Raw genomic sequence first — 19206 nt, 5'->3', positions numbered from 1 at the left:
TGGCTTCAGGGAAGGTTCTGTGCTTTGTAGCTGGGGGAGGGTTGTCTCAGCCAGCAGTGTGTGGGGGGGTGGGGGGACTGTGGGGAGGGGGCTTGGGCTTGCTCTCTGCTCTTGATGGGTCTGATTGGGATCAGTGTCCTGTCCCCTCCTCAGCTTCCCCTGCCGCTCCGCCTCACCACCCATATGGGCCACCCCCCTCCGTGCCCTCCAGGACCCCTGCCTAGTGTCCTCCTCACCTGCAAGCTCCCTCCTTCTCCCGCTCTCCCCCATCATCTCCCTTGGCCCAGTAGAACCCTTCTCCTGGCTTGTCTCATGAGGGAACCCCTGTTTCCTGACCCCCCTCCCCTTGTCTTTCCCTGTTCTTGGAGGCTTAAACTCACCGTGTCGCGTCGCTCTCACGCTGGCTTGGGCTCGCCAGGGCTCACGTGCCTTGTCTTGGCATTCTTGGGTGCTCAGACACACGTTGTTGAAGTGCAGGGTTGGGCGCAATTGCTGGGACTGCCTTGGGTATACGTGGGTGGCACTGGGGACCTAGGACTTGGAAGGCACTTTATTTTTGTTTGTTTTATTCTTTCTTTTTTCTTTTTTGGGCCACACCCAGCAATGCACAGGGGTCACTCCTAGCTCATGCACTCAGGAATCACCCCTGGCGGTGCTCAGGGAACCATATGGGATGCTGGGAACCGAACCCGGGTCGGCCGCGTGCAAGGCAAATGCCCTACCTGCTGTGCTATCACTCCAGCCCCTGTTTTATTCTTTTTGGTGATGCTTGGGGGTTACTCCAGACCCTGCACTCACGAATCACTCCTGGCAGTGCTTAGGGATTATATGGGGTGCCAGGGATCGAACCTGGGTTGGCCATGTGCAAGGCAAGTGCCCTCCCTGCTGTACTATCACTCCAACCTCCTGATATTTCTTCTGTGTATATCTGTGATCCCCACACACAATGACGAGAGGTAACAGCCCCACCTGCTGTGTTATCAGCTGTTCTCTCCAAGGCAGGCGTTTTGAGAGCCACACTCCCGAGCAACTCGTCATGGGTCAGACAGGATTGTTCATGATCAACCCTGTGACCCCCAGCTCTCCACCTCCTTAGGACCAAGTCCGTGCCCAGGGGTCAGTGTGTCCCCCGCCGCCTGTCTCTAAGCTTGATATGCTTAAGATTTCATTTCACACCTGAACTTGCTCTGTCTTTTCTCTCTCAGAACAATGACCTTCCGAGTGTATGCGTGTTGGTGCATGTGGCCCAATTTTCTTCTCCGTCCTGATAGGGCAACATAGAGGTACACACATACCACATACATACCACCATCTAGAGCTGTGATGGGGAATATCCATGAAGCCCTGTAGCCAAAAGTGAGAATGTCCCCCGTGCATGCTGGGACAGACATGGATGCATCTCATTGCCTGCCACACTAGGGGTGGGGAGGGACATTCTCATTGTATGGCAGAAAATGCACCTTGGCACAAAAAAGTTTCCCTACTTTTCTCTAGGTCTAGAGAGGTACTGATTCCATGTTTTTGGAAATCTTTCCCCAAGTGAGTTGGTTGGGTCATATGCTACCTTTATTTTGTGGTTGTGTTTTGTTTTGTGGGGCTGGAGAGATAGTGCAGCGGGTAGGGCATTCGCCTTGCACACGGCCGACCTGGGCTCGATTCCTCCGCCCCTCTTGGAGAGCCCGGCAAGCTACTGAGACTATCTCGCCCACACAGTAGAGTCTGGCAAGCTACCTGTGGTGTATTTGATACGCCAAAACCAGTAACAACAAGTCTCACAATGGAGATGTTACTGGTGCCCGCTTGCGAAAATCAATGAGCAATGGGATAACAGTGATACAGTGATACAGTTTTGTTTTGTGGCCACACCCAGCAGTGCAGGGCTTACTAGGACTCACTCCTGTGGGGTTCAGGGGACTCTGTGGTTTAGAGATTGAATCCAGGTCAGCCTCTTGCAAGGCAAGTGCCCTACCTGCTGAACTATTCCTCTGCCCCTATTTTTTCTTTTTTTTTGTTTTTTGGGTCACACCTGGCGATGCACAGGGGTTACTCCTGGCTCTGCACTCAGGAATTACTCCTGGCGGTGCTCAGGGGACCATATGGGATGCTGGGATTTGAACCCGGGTTGGCCGCGTGCAAGGCAAATGCCCTACCCGCTATGCTATCACTCCAGCCCCTGCCCCTATTTTTTAAAAAAAGTTTATTTTTAATTTGAGACTGTCTTCCAAGAAAGACCTCAATAATTTAAATTCCCACTAACAGTGCCCAAGAAGTGCAGGTATGGACAGTGGGGCATTTGACTTGATTTTGTTGCAGGTGGTTCTGTAAAGTGGGGAGCAAGGGAGATTTACTCGAGAAAAGAGTGTTTCTACTCTTTTGCTTGACCCATTTCAGCACCAGTGCTCAGGGAAATGTCCAACCTAGATCAGCCACGAGGGAAATGCCCAGCCTCAATCAGGTCAGTCCCAACCTTGGCACAATCTTTGTGGGTCCATCGCCTTTCCCTCAGAGAACAGAATTTCAGGTTGGAGCACAGTACACTGGGTTGCCTTGCACACGGCAGACCCGGGTTCGATCCCTGGCGTCCCATATGGTCCCCTGAGCACCGCCAGGAGTGCTCCCTGAGTGTAGAGTCAGGAGTAACCCCTGAGCATGGCCAGGTGTGACCTCAAAATCAACAACAACAACAACAACAAAGAAATGAAAAGAATTTTAGGAGGAGGTGAAATGTTGAAGCAAGAAAGTTTTAATTGAAACATATTTAGAAATATGTGAGGGAGAGAAAGGAGTGTTCATGAGAGAACACAGGCTTCTCCAGGGTGGAAATGGGCAAACAAAGATACAGGGAGACGGGCTGGAGCAATGGCACAGCGAGTAGGGCGTTTGCCTTGCATGTGGCCAACTCGGGTTCGATTCCCAGCATCCCCTATGGTCCCCCAGCACTGCCAGGAGTAATTCCTGAGTGCAGAGCCAGGAGTAATCCCTGAGCATCGCTGGGTGTGACCCAAAATGCAAAAACAAAAACAAAAGCAAAAACATGGAGATAAGCAAGTGAGATACAGTTTCAAGGGATAACATGGACTTGAAGAACACAAATGGCCTTTGGAAGTAGTTTTATATTTATGTTTATTTTTAAAAACTTGTTGGCTTTTTGAGTCACATCCAGTGATGTTCAGAGGTCACTCCCTGGCTCTGCATTCAGAAATTACTCCTGGCAGTGCTCAGGGGACCAACCTGGATGCAAGGCAAGCGCTTTCCCCGCTGTACTATATCACTTGGGCCTATGTTTATTTATTTATTTATTCAATTTTTTTGCTTTTTGGGTCACACCTGGCAATGCACAGGGGTTCCTCCTGGCTCTGCACTCAGGAACCACCCCTGGCGGTGCTCAGGGGACCATATGGGATGCTGGGAATCGAACCCGGGTCGGCCGCGTGCAAGGCAAACGCCCTACCCGTTGTGCTATCGCTCCAGCCCCTATTTATTTATTTATTAAAAAAAATTCATAGTCTTTAATAATGAAGCACATGAAACTGCACTATTTAACGTATCTTTCCACAAACTTTTTGTGAGATCCAGACAGCAATGTATCATTGACAAATCTTTTGTCTTTTTGTTTTTGGATCACATCTGGTGTTCAGGGGTTATTCTTGGCTCTTTGCTCAGGGAGCACTCCTGATGGGGCTCTGGGGACTCTGTGGGGTATTGGGGACTAAGCCAGGGTCAGCAGTATGAAGGCAAGCATCTTAACTGCTGCATTTGTTTCTGAACTAATCCTAAAACTTCTCAACTTAATTTTTTTTTTTTTTTGCAGGGAGAGGGACTGGAACTACATCAGGCAGTGCTCTGGGGACCAGGTGGTACTGGGGATTGAACTAGGGTCAACCACATGTGAGATAAGCACCTTAATGTGTGTACTCTCTCTGGGGCATGTTTTCTCAGCGTTTATGTCAACGCAAGACAATGATCCCTCTTCCTTAAATACACGAGAGTGTTGGTTTTCCAGATTCCAACTTCCCTGAGTTGCATTTTGCAGAGGAAAGCAAATTTAGGAGGAACTGGGGGCGCCATTCTCAAGCAGACACTTTTTTTTTTTTTGCTTTTTGGGTCACATCCAGTCATGCTCAGGGGTTACTCCTGGCTCTGCACTAAAGAATTTCTTGTGGCGGTGCTTGGGGGAACCCTATGGTTGCCGGTGATCGAACCCAGGTCATCCTGTGAGCAAGGTGGATGCCCTACCCTCTGTACTATTGCTCCAGACCCCTGAGTCCGGAGCTTTTGGGGTCACACCCAGCAATGCTCAGGGGTTACTCCTGGCTTTGCACTCAGGAATTACTCCTGGCAGTGCTTGGGGGACCATATGGGATGCCGGGGACCGAACCCAGGTTGGCCGCGTGCAAGGCAAACGCCCTACCCACTCTGCTATCGCTCTGGCCCCCTATCCTTTCAGTTAAGGTGCTATTGGCTGAAAAGTGACTACCTTAGGATCTGGTCTCAATTCCAACTTTTTGTTTCCCCCTTCATCAGGGTAACACCATGGCAACTCATAAGTAAGGAGACTGTGGCGAATGACTGACCAGTGAGTGCTGGAGCCGAGGGATCTGCCAGGACCTCGAGAGGGGCTGGAGCCATAGCACAGCCGGTAGGGCGTTTACCTTGTACGTGGCCAACCCGGGTTCAACCCCTGGCATCCCAAATGGTCCCCTGTGAGCACTGACAGGAGTAATTCCTGAGTGCAGAGCTAGGAGTAACCCCTGAGCATCGCCGGATGTGACCCCAAAAGCCTAAGTAAACACATAACTACGTAAAGGCCTGAGAGAATCCCGTATGGGGGGAGGGGAGGCAGCTGGCAAAAGCTTAGAGAAGCGCCTCCGTGATGGGACCCCGAGTTTCACCCCTGGGATTGTCCCACATGGTGAATGCTATTCAGGTGACACTGCCCTTTTGGTATCCTGGTGGGCACCATGTCTAAAGTGTGTTACCGTGGTGAGAACCACAACTTAAAGGTGCCTTGAGTAGGGCCAACAGGACAGCCAAAGGGACCAGTTGGGGAGGGCAATTTTTTTTGTGTGTGGGTGAGGGGTCACATGCAGTGATGCTCAGGGCTTACTCCTTGCTCTGCACTCAGGGATCACTCCTAGAGGGGCTTAGGGGACCCTATGGGATGCTGGGGATCCAACCTGAGTCAGCTGTGTGCAAGGCAAATCTCTATACAATCTCTCTAAATCCTCGAGGTGGGGGAGAGGGGGAAGGACAATTCTAAACAAACACCCAGGGCAGGCTAGACAGGTGGAGAGCAGTGTGGCAGAACAGGTGGGGGTGGGGGTGCAAGGAGGCCCCTCAACAGCCTCAACCCCGAAGTGGGGGAGCTTGCTAATGCCTTAAGAATCCACGGGTGGGGGGACTGGAGCAATAGCAACAGCGGGTAGGGTGTTTGCCTTGCACTCGGCTGGCCCGGGTATGATTCCTAGCATCCCATATGGACCCCTGAGCACCACCAGGAGTTAATTCCTGAGTACAGAGCCAGGAGTAACCCCTGTGCATTGCTGGGTGTGACCCAAAAAGCAAAAAAAAAAAAAAAGACCCACGGGTGGGAAGGGGTGGATGGAAGGTGCTTTGCTCTCAGAAATGTGTCTTCAATTATCTTTTTCGGGATTTGCTTTAAGATACTTTTAAGAAGTCCAAAAATGCAGGGTAAAGTCCAAGGTCATCAAATGAGGCTGGGGGATTCGCAGGGTTTTTTTCTCAGGGTCTGACAAATCTTTACTCTGTGCTCCAGCATAGGAGCGCCCCCCGGTTTCCCCAGGAAGAGGAGGCAGGAGGGGAAGGGCGGAGAAAGAGGCCTGGGCGGGCAGGGGTCTAAGTTTCAGCCTCTGCTGGCCGGGTTCAGAGTTCCCAGCACCCTGGACTTTTCCTGGCTGGGTGCCTGGCCCTGCCCCTCACCTTCTCCCCCTCCCCCTCCCAAGGCCCCACCGGAAGTGAGCCCAGCACTGAGCCCCTCCCCGTGTCCCACATCTGGAGCTGATGTCAGCAGCGGGGTGGGGGGGGGATGTTTTTCTGCTCCCGCCCAGCCTCGAGGGAGGGGTGGACCCCCCATCCCCACCCCTTACTCACAATGACAGACCCTGTCATCACCAGAACCTGCCTCTTGCTAGATCGGGGGCCAGGAACCAACTTTTATTGCAAAATGGGGACCTTCCAGTTCCCAGGACGTCACACTTGGCCTGGTCCCCTGGTGCAGGGAGTCTGTGTCCCCCTCCCACCCCGAGGTCTAGCTAACTGGGGCGCGACCATAAGGGAGGGTGGTCTGTGTATGTGGGGGGCTGGTGAGGCTCTCCACGGGGCTACAGAAGCACTGTGTGTGTCGGGGTGGGGGGGAGGGCTGTGACTGGAGCATCCACAATTGTGTGCTGGGTTTGGGCGAGCTGGGGATCAGGGTGTCTGAGGGCTGGACTGGGCGGGGGCGGGGGAGGGTGGTGGTGTTAGGAACAACAGCACGGGTGTGCAGAGAGCTGGCCGAGGGCTCCCGAGGGGCCGTGGGGACAGAGACAGGCATGTGCTGGGGGGCAGTGCAGCCAGATAGAGGGAGGGGACGTGTCCTCTGCACTCCACTCTGACTATGGTCGCTCATCTTTGCAGTCAGAAGGAAACAAAAAAGGGATGTGACTGACTGGGTTCGATCCCCGGCATCCCATATGGTTCCGAGCACCGCCAGGCATACTTTTGTTAAGGACAGAACCAGAAATAACCCCTGAGCACTACTGGGTGTGGCACAAAAAACAACAAAAAAGGGGGAAAAAAAAAGGGAGGGAACACAGGAGGCTGTGTGGGCGGCAGAGATCTCCCGAGTGGGCTGACTGGGAAGCTGGTGGCCCTTCGGATCATGTCTGGCGCTACAGACTCGTCTGGATCGCTGTGTGGACCTGTGGGCACACGTGCCCTGTGGCATCTGGGTCTAGTAATCAACCATGTGCCTTTCTCTGGCAAATAGCTCTGGGGATGTGAATGTGACTGCCAGCAGTGTAGACCAGGGATGTGAATGTGGCAGCCGGCTGGCAGTGTAGACTGGTTTGAATGTAGCTGCCAGTAGTGTAGATTCTGGGGATTGAATATGGCTGCTGGCAGTGTAGACCAGGGGTGTGAATGTGACAGCTGGCCAGCAGTGTAGACCGGTGTGAATGTGGCTGCTGGCAGTGTAGACTCCGGCGATGTCAATGTGGCTGCCGGCAGTGTAGACTCGTGGCTCCGAACACCCTCGACTCCATGTCAGAGGTTAAGGCTCCCTCACTGGGCGCATGGCGGGGACTGGGGTCTGGGTAAGTCATCGGGGCCGGACTTGCAGCTGGAAGGCCGGGGGAATGTTGAAAAGGCCACTGACGGCCGGCTGGAGGCTGAGGGCGCAGGGCGGGCGCGGGCTGTCCAGGGAGAAGGTCTGCAGCACGGCCGTGACCAGGAGGAAGAGCTGGGCTCGGGCCAGGCCCTCCCCGAGGCAGGTACGCTTTCCTGGAAGGAAGAGGGGTCGCGAGTCACTCTGGGGCTCAGGGGGACGCTGGGGGAGGCCCGGGCTGACCCCATAGGCACAGATCCCCAGGGGGACAAGTGGGCTTGGGGCCCGAGGGTTACCGAGGGAGAAGGGCAGGAAGGCCTCCTGCTTCTGGAACTTTCCATCCGCATCCAGGAAGCGGTCGGGGTTGAACTTCTCGGGCTGCTCAAAGGCCTTGGGGTCATGCAGGACAGAGCCGAGCAGGGGGAAGACCTCGGTGCCCTGGGTGAAATCAGAGTGAACCCACAAATCCTTCCCCACCAGGGCTCTGGAGGGGGACGCGCCAACCTCCCAAACTTGCACAAGGCTTGTGCTGGGAGTACGATCCCAGTCAGAGGCTTTGTGAAACTAAACATCCATGACCTCAGAGACGGAGTCTGTCACCACACCCCCACACACCACTCATTTTTATTTTTTATTTTGACTTTTGGGGCTACACCCAGCAGTGCTCAGGGCCCACTCCTGGCTCCGCGCTCGGGGAAATGCTCTCAGTGGGGCTTGGGGACCCTCTGGGATGCTGGGAATCACACGCAGTGGCCTGCAAGGTCAGCGCCCTGTCCACTACACTGCCTCTCTGGTCCCCACACTCACTAACTCTTTTCCCCAAGCCTAGGATGTGGGCAGTGTCATGACCCCATTTTAAAGGTGGAAAAACCGAGGCCCAAAGAACTTAAAGCAACTTCCCCATTTTTTTTTTTTTGATATGGTAGGGCTGATTATTTTTATCTTTTGTTTTTAGGCTCTGGCGGGGGGGGGGTTGGAAGATGTGATCCAGCGCCTCTCCCACCCGCCCCACCCCAACAAGCTCTGAATAGTTTTTAGTCTCTGGGTCATTCTGGAGATGAGGGAAGGATGCCCAGTGTGCAGAGAGAGGCAGCACCTTCAGGAGACCAAAGCAACGAGGATCCTAGGCCAAGGAGGAGGGGGGAGGGGCAACTCCCTCCCTTACGGAGCTGGGAGGGGGAAGGGGCTCCAGGAAAACAATGGGGTCCTAGCAGGGCTGTGTTAAAATAGAGAGAGAGGAGGGGCTCAAGGATCCAGTCTGGGTTCAAATCCCCACTCTGTAGGCTGTAGGCTGTGTGACCTCGGCAAATCCTGCAACCTTCAAGGGACCTCTGGTTTTCAGGGAAACATTGCCCCCTGGTGTTGGGGAACGAGATTGCCTCCTGGTGGTGCTGGCTCTGCCTTTCTTGGGAATGAAGGAGCAGAATGGGTGTGTGTGTGTGTGTGTGTGTGTGTGTGTGTGTGTGTGTGTGTGTGTGTGTGTGTGTGTGTGCAGAAGGTGTGTGTGTGTGTGTGTGTGTGTGTTTCTATCTCAGATTGCTTATGTGTATGTGTGTGTGTGTGTGTGTTTCTATCTCAGATTGCTTGTGTGTATGTCTCTGTGTCTGTGTGTCAGACAAACTGTTTACAGCTGGCACTGGGGCTCCTGTCATCCTTCAGTTCTCAGGTTGCTCTGTCTGTCATCACACTGACAGTGTCTGTCATGACACTCTCTCCCCACTTGCTGGCTTGGAAGGAGGTGGAACTGGGCTGGGGTGGCAGGAACGGAATGGGGACACTGGGTTCTAGACAGAGTCAAAGGGTATAAGAAACAACACAGGAAGAAACAGAAACATGGAGACACTCAGTGGGCTGAGTGGGTGTGGGCCTTGCATGCAGGAGACCCAGGTTTCATCCCACTACTGCATGGACCCCTGAGAACCCCTAGGCGCAGTGTTGGAGGTGCAGTGAGCCGGAGTAGACCCTGAGTATTACTGGGTAGTGTGGCCTCCAAAACACTGATAACGATAATTAAAAAAAAAAAGAGGCAGAGGTATAGGAGAGGAGAGGAGAAAGATTCCCTAAAAAGACAGGGGGGGGGGTGCGGGCAAAGAGATGGCTCAATGGGCAGAGCATAGGCTGTCTATGAGGAAAGGAGGTTTCAATCCCTGGTCCTGGGGCACCATCAGAAGCAACTCCTGGGCACCAAGCCCCAGGATTTAAGCTCCAGAACCCTCCTGGATGTGGCCCCCCAATAAAAACAAACACCAAACAACAAATAAGAGACAGAAGCAAAGACAGACCAAGATCCAGAAGCAGCCAGCAAACCGGGTTCCAGATGGAGCCTCGCGGCGTGGGGGCCGGCTCCACGTGCGCCTACCTGCGGCAGGGTGTATCCTCGGAAGCAGGTGGTCCTGGTGAGGGCCCGGGGTATTCCCATGGGCACCAGAGCCAGCAGCCGCTGTGCTTCATGCAGAACCGCGTCCGTGTAAGGGAGGCGAGCTCGGTCTCCCAGGCTGGGCAGCTGGCCGGCCCCCAATTCCCGAGCCAGCTCCTCCTGCACGCGCTCTGTACCGACAAAAGCAGAGAAGCGGTTAGAGGGGCCGTGGATACGGGGAGGCTGCTGGGGGCCGTCACCCCCATGGCCCTGATGGGGAGTCTTGGAAAGATGAGGTCACAGCTGACTCTGTTCACTGAGGCAGGCAGAGCCCCAGCCCATGCCCTGGGCCTGGCAGCATGGGACACCCCCCCAGGGCTGGTGCTCCCCAGGGAACACCCCTCCTTCCCACTTCTGTTCCTGCCCCAGTCCCTGAGTCCACTTCTGTGTCTTCCTTCCTTCCTTCCTTCCTTCCTTCCTTCCTTCCTTCCTTCCTTCCTTCCTTCCTTCCTTCCTTCCTTCCTTCCTTCCTTCCTTCCTTCCTTCCTTTCTTCTTTCTTTCTTTCTTTCTTTCTTTCTTTCTTTCTTTCTTTCTTTCTTTCTTTCTTTCTTTCTTTCTTTCTTTCTTTCTTTCTTTCTTTCTTTCTTTCTTTCTTTCTTTCTTTCTTTCTTTCTTTCTTTCTTTCTTTCTTGTCATACCCGGCGATGTACAGGGGTTACTCCTGGCTCTGCACTCAGGAATTACTCCTGGCGGTGCTCAGGGGACCATATGGGATGCTGGGAATCGAACCCAGGTCGGCTGCGTGCAAGGCAAATGCCCTCCCTGCTGGACTATCGCTCCAGCCCCTAGGACCACCTGTTTCTGCAGGTACACCCTGCCCCAGGTAGCATGCATGGGGCTAGCCACCAAGTGCCCTCCTTGCTGTGCTGTCTCTCTGGCCTCCAGGATCATTAAAAAAATTTTTTTGGATTGTTTTTGGGTCACATCAGGCTGTTGCTCAGGGGCTAGTGCTCAGGAGTGATGGTGCTCAAAGGGCTCTGTTGGGTGCTGGGAATTTGAACCAGGGTTTCGGCCGACCCAGCCATGTGCAAGGCAAGTGCCTACCCCTGCTTGTGTATCACTGTATCACTGTCATCCCGTTGCTCATCGATTTGCTCGAGCGGAACCGGTAATGTCTCCATGGTGAGACTTGTTGTTACTGTTTTTGGCATATCGAATACGCCCTGGGTAGCTTGCCAGGCTCTGCCGTGCGGGTGGGATACTCTCAGTAGCTTGCCGGGCTCTCCGAGAGGGATGGAGGAATTGAACCCGTGTCAGCCACATGCAAGGCAAATGCCTACCTGCTGTGCTATCGCTGCCGCTTGTGTATACTACTCTCTCTCCAACCCCAGGGTGCTGGGGATCAAATCCTGGCCTCCTGACAGCCTGCACTCAGCCCCAAGAACTATCTCACTGGTCCCTCCAGGGAATCTTCTTGAACACAAATCTGCCCCTGCTCTCTGCTGCTCAGTCACCTTCCATGGCTGCCACACGTGCCGCTGAAGCAGGCCACGGGACTCTGGGAGGCTGTCCACCCTCCGCTCACCATGCCTCACGCTGCGGCCCAGAAGCCGGACTCCTTCTTTCTGCTGTCTGTTCTGGGGCCCCGCACTGTGCTCCAGCCTGCGGGCTGCAGGGTCCTACCGTACACTCGGGGGTACTTCAGCAGCAGCAGGAAGACGAAGCAAGTGGTGGCGCTGACGGTCACTGTCCCCGCGAACAGCAGGTAGATGACAGTCATCAGCATGTCCTCCTCGGTGGTGAGTTCTGTCTCAGGGTCTCCCCCTTCCTGCGAGAGATCGGGCCAGGGGCTCAGAAACTGGCGCAGCCCAGAAGAGGAAGAGGAGGCAGCAAGGAGGACCGAGCAAGAAAGAGCTTTGTGGGGAAGCTTATTTACTTTTTTTTTTTTTTATTTCTTTTTGGGTGTTGATGCTCCGGGGTTACTCCTGGCTCTGTGCTCAGGAATCACTCCTGGTGCCCTGGTGTGCTCGGTGGACCATACGGGATGCTGGAGGTTGAAACCAAGTCAGCCCGGTGTGGGGGAAGTACTTTCCCCACTGTCCTGTCTCTCCAGCCCCTCAGGCTTTACTCCTGCTCTGAGATCAGGAACCCATGTCAGTTGTGTGCCTGGAAGTGCCCAATGCACTGCACTCTGGCTCTGGCCTTACTGTCATTACTATTTTTTGTTTCTTTTTGGGTCACACCTGGCAATGCACAGGGGTTACTCCCGGCTCTGCACTCAGGAATTACTCCTGATGGTGCTCAGGGGACCATATGGGATGCTGGGCATCAAACCTGGGTCGGCCGCGTGCAAGGCAAACGCCCTACCCGCTGTGCTATCGCTCCAGCCCCTGTTATTACTATTATTTTTTATTTGTTTGTTTCCTTTATTTTGAGAGAGGCGTAGGTCCTAACTGGTAATGCATAGGGGTCACTCCTGGTGGTGCTTGGTGGTGCGTGGGGGCCATGTGCGGCACCAGTGATCAAAGTAGGGGTGGCAGTCCTGGAGCCCCTGGACTAGCTCCCGCCCTTCACCTTCTCCCCCTCCCCCCGGCCATAAATGTTCGGGAAAGCTGGCTAAACTCTCGATATTAAGTTCTCTTACTGAAATAATGTTTTGTTTCCCACGTTATTGGAGGGCGGGGAGTTGCTGGAACATACTTGGTTCCATGCTCAGCGTATCGTGCAGTGCCAGGGACCGAACCCGGATCAGTTACATTCAAGGCAAGAACCATAATCTCATCCTGTCTCCCTGGCCCCTGATAAAACGGGGTTTTGTTTATTTTTTTGGGCCCACACTAGTTGTACTCAGGGATCACTCCTGGCACAGGGCTCGGAGACCATATGGGATGCCGGGGATGGAACCCAGGCCAGCCATGTACAAGGCAAGCGCCCTCTCCACTGTACTATCACTCCAGCCCTGGTTTAATCAATAAAGTATTTTTTTTCTTTTTTGGGGTTACATTGGGCGATACTCAGGGGTTACTCCTGCTTCTGCACTTGAATTACTTGGGGGACCATTTGGGATGCTGGGGATCAAACCCGGGTCAGCCGTGTGCAAGGAAATTGCCCTACCCGCTGTACTATTGCTCCGACTCCAATAAAGTGGGTTCTAATAGTTGAGTGAGTGTGCCAGGGCTTAGCATGAAATAATTGTAATTCATCAGCAATGTCCTGGGGAGAGGGGTGGTGGTGGAGAAACGAAGTGATGGGGCATTGTTGAGGACAGGACACGGGGGGGGTGTCACAGTCACACAGTGACAGACAGGTAGTGGGTGGGGACCATGGAGCAGGGTCCACGTGAGCGAAAGACACAGAGGTGTGGGCAGACGGGGAGAGTGAGGAGCCGGGCGTGGGAGGAGAGGCAGAGCCAGACCCCCAAAACCCTCACCTGGGCCATCTTCCGCAGGAAGGCCTCCACCACGTCCCGTGCGGGGCCTGAGGGGTCGGGGTCAGGGCTGGCCTGGCACTGTTGTACCTGCTGGGTGGCGAAGCCTGCCAAGGTGCCCACGTGGCCGAGCAGCCGAGAGAGGCCGCTGGCCCCGGGGAGCTGGTGCAGGAGGTGGGAGAACATCTCGTAGGTCTGCGGGGGTGACACAGCGGCCGTCAGTGCAGCCCCGGCAGGCCAGGTGAAGGTTTGGGGCTACCTGGGTGGTACCCAGAGAGGGAGTGTGACTCCCTTACCTGGCCCCATGGGGAGCAGACCTCCAGCAGGATACCTTTGGCAGCCTGGACCGCGCCCCGAAACTCCTCATCCTCGTAGGGGAAGCGGCGGCCGAAGAGGAGGGAACACATCACATTGGAGGTGGCCTGAGCCAGCAGCAGTGAGGGGTCAAATGCCTGTCCTGGGGGCAGGGGGAGGCACGCGAGGGACAGAGACAAAGACAGATTAGGGGCGACAGATGAACAAATGGTTCGGGGGGCGGGGGGGAGAGAGAGAGAGAGAGAGAGAGAGAGAGAGAGAGAGAGAGAGAGAGAGAGAGAGAGAGAGAGGAAGAAGTCTGGAGAAGCTGAGAGGGGAGAGGCAGAAAGAGTGAGCAGACAGTTTCTGGGGCCCCGGGAGCTGTGGAGGGAGCAGGGGCCCCAACCCCTCGTCCCGAGCTGCTGACCTTGTGTGTCCCGGAGCGCCTCCAGCAGGTGGCCCACCTCGGCCTGGATCAGCACTTCTCCTTCTCGCTTCCCCATGCCCAGGTCCCGCAGGCTGAGTGCCGTGAACTTCCGCAGCTGTTTCCAGCGCTCCCCGTTGGAGAAGAAGACCCCTGTGCAGAAGGGGAGGTCACGGGGGGGCCCAGGGGAGGACGCCCAGGACTCCGCTGGCCCCGCCTGAGTCCACGACAGTCTGGCTCAGGAGGGAGGGCCCCAACCTGACCTGGAATCTCCGGAAAACTGGGCGACTTGTGATAGCCACTCTCCATTCTGTGATCAATGTGGGCAATATCTATTCTATCCTTCCTTCCTTCCTTCCTTCCTTCCTTCCTTCCTTCCTTCCTTCCTTCCTTCCTTCCTTCCTTCCTTCCTTCCTTCCTTCCTTCCTTCCTTCCTTCTTTCCTTCCTCCCTCCTTTTCTGACTCCTTTGTTCCTTCCTTTCTTCCATCACTGCATCCATCCATCCATCCATGCATCATCTCTTCATCATCTATTCCAATATATATTTTTTAATGTCCTTTCAGCCACACCGACAGTGTTCAGGAATTACTCCGGGCACTACACTCAGAATTACTCCTGGCAGGCACAGGGGACCATATAGGATGCTGGGGATCGAACCTGGATCAGCTGTGTGCAAGACAAACGCCCTACCCAATGTACTATTTCTCTAGGCCCCATCCCAACATTTATTAAGTAATTCTGGGCTCCATGCCCCTAGGGTTCGGAGGCTGAACAGGTGGAGAGGGAGACAGAAGTGCTTTTTTACTTTTTATTCTTTTAATTTATTTTTATTCTTTTTATTTATTTATTTTCTCTTTTTGAGTCACACCTGGCAGGGCTCTTGAATTACTCCTGGCTCTGCACTCAGGACTTACTCCTGGCGGTGTTTGGGGGACCATATGGGATGTCGGTATTGACCCTGGGTTGGCCACGTGCAAGGCAAATGCCTTCCCTGCTGTACTAGCTCTCCGGCCCCGTGTTTTCCCTTCTTTACTCCTCCCCCGAAAAAAAAAACAAAACAACCCAAAGCAACCCCCCAAACAACCAATCCTGCCTCAGCCAGGGCCTGCCCTTCTCTGAGTCCACATTGCCTTTGCAGAATGCAGAGCTGGAGGGCCAGGTGGGTGTGGCCTACCCAACCTCGCGCATCCCATCTCGGCCCAGTATCCTCGAACACGCCCTGGGTGACGTCCTATTACCACCCCGTCCTCATGCAAGGGCCTTCTGCAGGCCACCCAGACCTCCCCTGGGGCTCCCACACTGCAGGTTGCCCTTTCTAACTCAGTACCCCTTCCCTGCTTGAAATCTGCTGCTCCAGGGGCTGGGGCGATAGCGCAATGGGTAGGACCCTGGCCTTGCACACGGCTGACTCAGGTTTGATCCCCGGCATCCTATATGGTCCCCTGAGCCTGCCAGGAATAATTCCTGAGTACAGAGTCAGGAGTAACCCTTGAGCATTGCTGGGTGTGGCCACTAACATCCTCTCCTCCTCCTCCTCAAAAAAAAAAAAAAAAAAAAAAAGACATCTACTGCTCCAGGTCAGGCATAATTCAAAGGAAGGAGTGCAGGCTTTGCAGCGCCTGGTCCTGAGCACTGCCAGGAGCTACTTCTGAGCACAGAACCAGGATTAGCCTCTGAGCACCACTGGGTGTGATCCCTCCCTCCCCCAACCAACCAACAAAATACAAACCCTGGTTATGGAGCGACAGTACAACAGGTAGGACACTTGCCTTGCTCACGGGTAGCCAACCTGGTTTTGATCCCCAGCACCCCATATGGGCCCCTCAGTCCTGCCAGGAGTGATCCCTGAGTGCTGAGCCAGGAGTAAGTCCTGAGCACCACCGGGGGCAATCAAAACAAAACAAAACAAAACAAACAAAACAAAAAAACCCCAGCAATGACACCCCCCAAAATAAAACAAAATAAAACCAACAAAAAACCCCAACAACAAATAAAACTGCTCCAGGAAAACCCAGAATCCAAACACTGGCATGACTCAGGCTCTGCGTGACCATGAGGGAGATTTCCTGGGCTCTGTTACTCACTGTTCTATCTCCCAGGCCTTCTCTCACTTCCTCAAAGGATTCAGGATTCCGCCCCACCCTCCACCCCCTTCATCCCCTGCTGCTCACTCACCATTTTTTTTTTTAAAGGGGACCACATTTAGTAATGTGCAGGGGTTACTCCTGGCTCTGCATTCAGGAATCACCCCTGGAGGTGCTTGGGGGACCATATGGGATGCTGGGGATTGAACCTGAGTTGGCCATGTGCAAGACAAGTGCCCTTCCCCACTGTGCTATTGCTCCAGACTTCTCTTCCACTCAGCTTTTCATCCTTGCTCAACCTTTGGGGTGCAGCTCGAATGGCACCTCTTCTTGGAAGCCACTTCTCATTTTCCCCAAATCTCTCCTTCTTTCCTCCTGCCTGAGGCTGATGTCCAGGTCCCCAGGTCCTACTCTCAGTTCTGTGTCACCTCTCACTTTGGAAACAACTCTCCCCTGGTAAGTCAGGACAAACAAAAAAACCCCAGCAATGACGCACCCCCAAAACAAAACAAGATAAAACCAACAAAAAAACCCAACAACAAATAAAACTGCTCCAGGAAAACCCAGAATCCAAACACTGAATCCAAAACCCAGAATCCATGACTCAGGCTCTGCGTCATCATCACTGGTGGGTCACCTGCATCCCCCCAGTCCAGACCCGGCATCATGAAAAGCTGGAAAGGTGTTTTTGGAACCAATGAAGGCTTCCCGTGCCGCAGTGCATGTGCTGATTTCTGCAGGAGCAACCCGAGTCTCAGCCCAGGTACACCAACTTTCCTCCTGGGCTGAGTTAGGTGCTTGCAGTCCCCCAGAACACCCTATCCTTACGTTCCCCAGCTGGTGGTGGCCTGGTGGGGGGCGGCGGTGGGCTCTGAGAGAGCAGAGAGAACAGGGGGATCTGCAGAAAGACCTCCTGTCCATTGCGGCATGAGCCCTACCAGGAAGTCCCCCGGAACTCACCATGGCCCTGGAAGGTTCCATCCAGCGTTGCCAGCCTGCCCCGCCCGTTGAATTCGTTGGCCTGCCCACCCAGGGCCTCCTGCACGGCCTCATGGCCCACCAGGACCACGACCCGGCGCCTCGGCCCCAGGTGTACGGTGAATACGGGGCCGTACTTCCGGCTCAGCTGCAGGGGGACGGGAGAGAGGAGGGGGTATTGGGCTGCCAGTGGGCGTGTTCTCAGGGTGCCCTGTGCTGCAGGGGTCACCTGCTCCTCTCCCCTCCAGGACCACTCCTCCCCCCCCCCCCCCCCCCGCCCCCAGCACAAACAGCCTCCTGGGAAGGTCCATTTTCTTCCTGCTCATGGTGGGGCCTCCCTCCATGTTCCCTGCATACACAATCTCGGGCCCCTAAGCACAGTCCTGCCTTGAACCTCCCAGCACCCACCACACCCTGCTCAGCTTTGGCTCCAGTAATCCTCCAGCTCCCCCAACACCCCACTATGTAGCACCATAGCACTATCATCCAGTTGTTCATCGATTTGCTCGAGCACCAGTAACGTCTCCATGGTGAGACTTGTTGCTACTGTTTTTGGCATATCGAATAGGCCATGGGTAGCTTGCCAGGCTCTGCCAGGCGGGTGGGATACTCTCGGTAGCTTTCCAGGCTCTCCGAGAGAGACGGAGGAATCGAACCTGGGTCAGCTGCATGCAAGGCAAATGCCCTACCCCCTGCGCTATGGCTCCAGTACATTTTTTTTTTTTTTTTTTTGCTAAACCCACAAATCCTAGAGCAGCCACTGCTGGGACTTGCCCTATGTTGCTCCCTGCCTCGCTGTGATGTGCAAGTACCCCAGCCTGGGCTCCTTTTAAGTGAGGAGATGCCAACCTGTTCCCACTGCCCCGCCCCACAAAGCTTGAGGGACCCCTCCCTCCCCAGCAGTCTTTTTTTTCAGGTTCATTCTCCTTCCTGGATCGCAGGACCGGCGCCAGCTCCCTCGGAGTGAGAGTGAGGGAGAGGGAGGAGGGGGGAGGGAAGAGGGGGGGCAGGCATGCCCTGATACTCTGCAGATTCCTGGAACCCTCCACCCGTCTCCTCTCCCAGCTACCTGACCCGGGACACAACCCTTCCCCAATCTCACCAGCAGAGTCTCCCCTGCAGGCTTCCACACCTGCCCTGGATTCCGGGGGTCCCTCTGTCCTCTGACTCCCTGGCCCTCTGCACCCCCAGCCTCACCGGCTCTCTGGAATTCTGTGGGCTGCGCCTTCCAGCCCTGGTGCCTTCCCAGGGGAACGCTCTTTCTCCAGGCACGACAGTCGACAGTCCCCGTCTGGGTTCTGGAGCCCCTTTGCTGCCCCCCACTCCGGGTGGCCCCGTGCTTGTCCCTGTCCCCCCCCCCCCACACACACACACCTCTCAGCCTCTCTGTCCTGGCCCTCCCGCCCCGCGTACCCCTCCCTCTCCCGGTCCCGGGTCCTCACCCGCAAGAGCCCCGAGTAGAGCGCGCCGGGCCTCAGCTGCAGGAGGTTTCCCAGCAGCGGCAGCGGCGCGGGCCCGGGAGGCAGGTGGCCGGGGGCGCGGGTCCCCGACAGCGCCAGCGCCGCCAGCAGCAGTAGCAGCAGCAGCAGCAGCAGCAACCAGGTGCAGGCCGCCTCCATGGCCCAGGTCAGCGCGCCGAGCTCCGTGCGCTCCCCGGCGCTCCACGCGGCACGGCCGGGCGGGGCGGGCGAAATCAGGCGGAGGGGGCGGCCGCGCCTCTGCCCGCCGCCAGATTTCGTCCGCCGAGGGCTTAGGACCTGAAACGGAGTCGGGGACGCCGGCTCGACGGCCGCTGGGTGTGCGCGGCGCGGGGCGGAGACAGCTCCTTAGACTCCAGGTGGGGCAAAGGGAGGAACCTGGAAACGGGAGACCTTGGCGGCCTCCTGCTGGCCACACCCCGCCGCCTGGCAGTGACCCCGCGCCGCCGCCTCCCCCACCACCTTTGGCTCTTTGGAAAAGGGGGTGTGTTTACGCGCGCGCGCGCGCGCGGGCGGTGCCAATTTCCTCCCGCATCTTCTATCGGCTCCTCCAACCTTGACCTTTCCGATGAAGAGTACGAGGATCGGAGAAGTTCATCGCGTGGCCCTGGGCCACACAGCTGCAGGATCTGAACTCCAGCCGGTCTGAATGACCAGCGCCTTCATTCATTGGCTTGCTCAGAAACCGCCCTAGGTCCGGGGTGTGGTAAGGGTCAGGATGTTTAAAGCCAGAAGATTTCGAGTCGCAGGCGGGCTTCTCTGTCTTCTCAGCTTTTGCAAAACAGACGCGTTTTCTTTTATTTTTGGGTCACACCCAGCGATGCTCAAGGGTTACTCCT

General features: G+C 55.4%; 1 protein-coding gene across 1 annotated transcript; it reads right to left on the bottom strand.

The window, feature by feature from the left end:
* Positions 1-6185: 6185 nt before the first annotated feature.
* LOC101545275 (cytochrome P450 2S1) lies at positions 6186-18784 on the bottom strand. The gene is made up of 9 exons (XM_012935527.2): positions 18332-18784; positions 16872-17037; positions 13830-13979; positions 13405-13565; positions 13112-13303; positions 11365-11509; positions 9684-9871; positions 7621-7762; positions 6186-7500 (listed from the first exon to the last, which is right to left on the bottom strand). The coding sequence occupies exons 1-9, from the start codon at positions 18506-18508 to the stop codon at positions 7319-7321; spliced, it is 1503 nt and encodes a 500-aa protein (XP_012790981.1). The 5' UTR covers positions 18509-18784; the 3' UTR covers positions 6186-7318.
* Between the last annotated feature and the right edge of the window lie 422 nt (positions 18785-19206).

The sequence above is a fragment of the Sorex araneus genome, chromosome 8 (assembly GCF_027595985.1).
Source record: "Sorex araneus isolate mSorAra2 chromosome 8, mSorAra2.pri, whole genome shotgun sequence".
NCBI classification, from domain to species: domain Eukaryota; kingdom Metazoa; phylum Chordata; class Mammalia; order Eulipotyphla; family Soricidae; genus Sorex; species Sorex araneus.
This window is presented reverse-complemented; position numbering and strand designations above follow the sequence as displayed.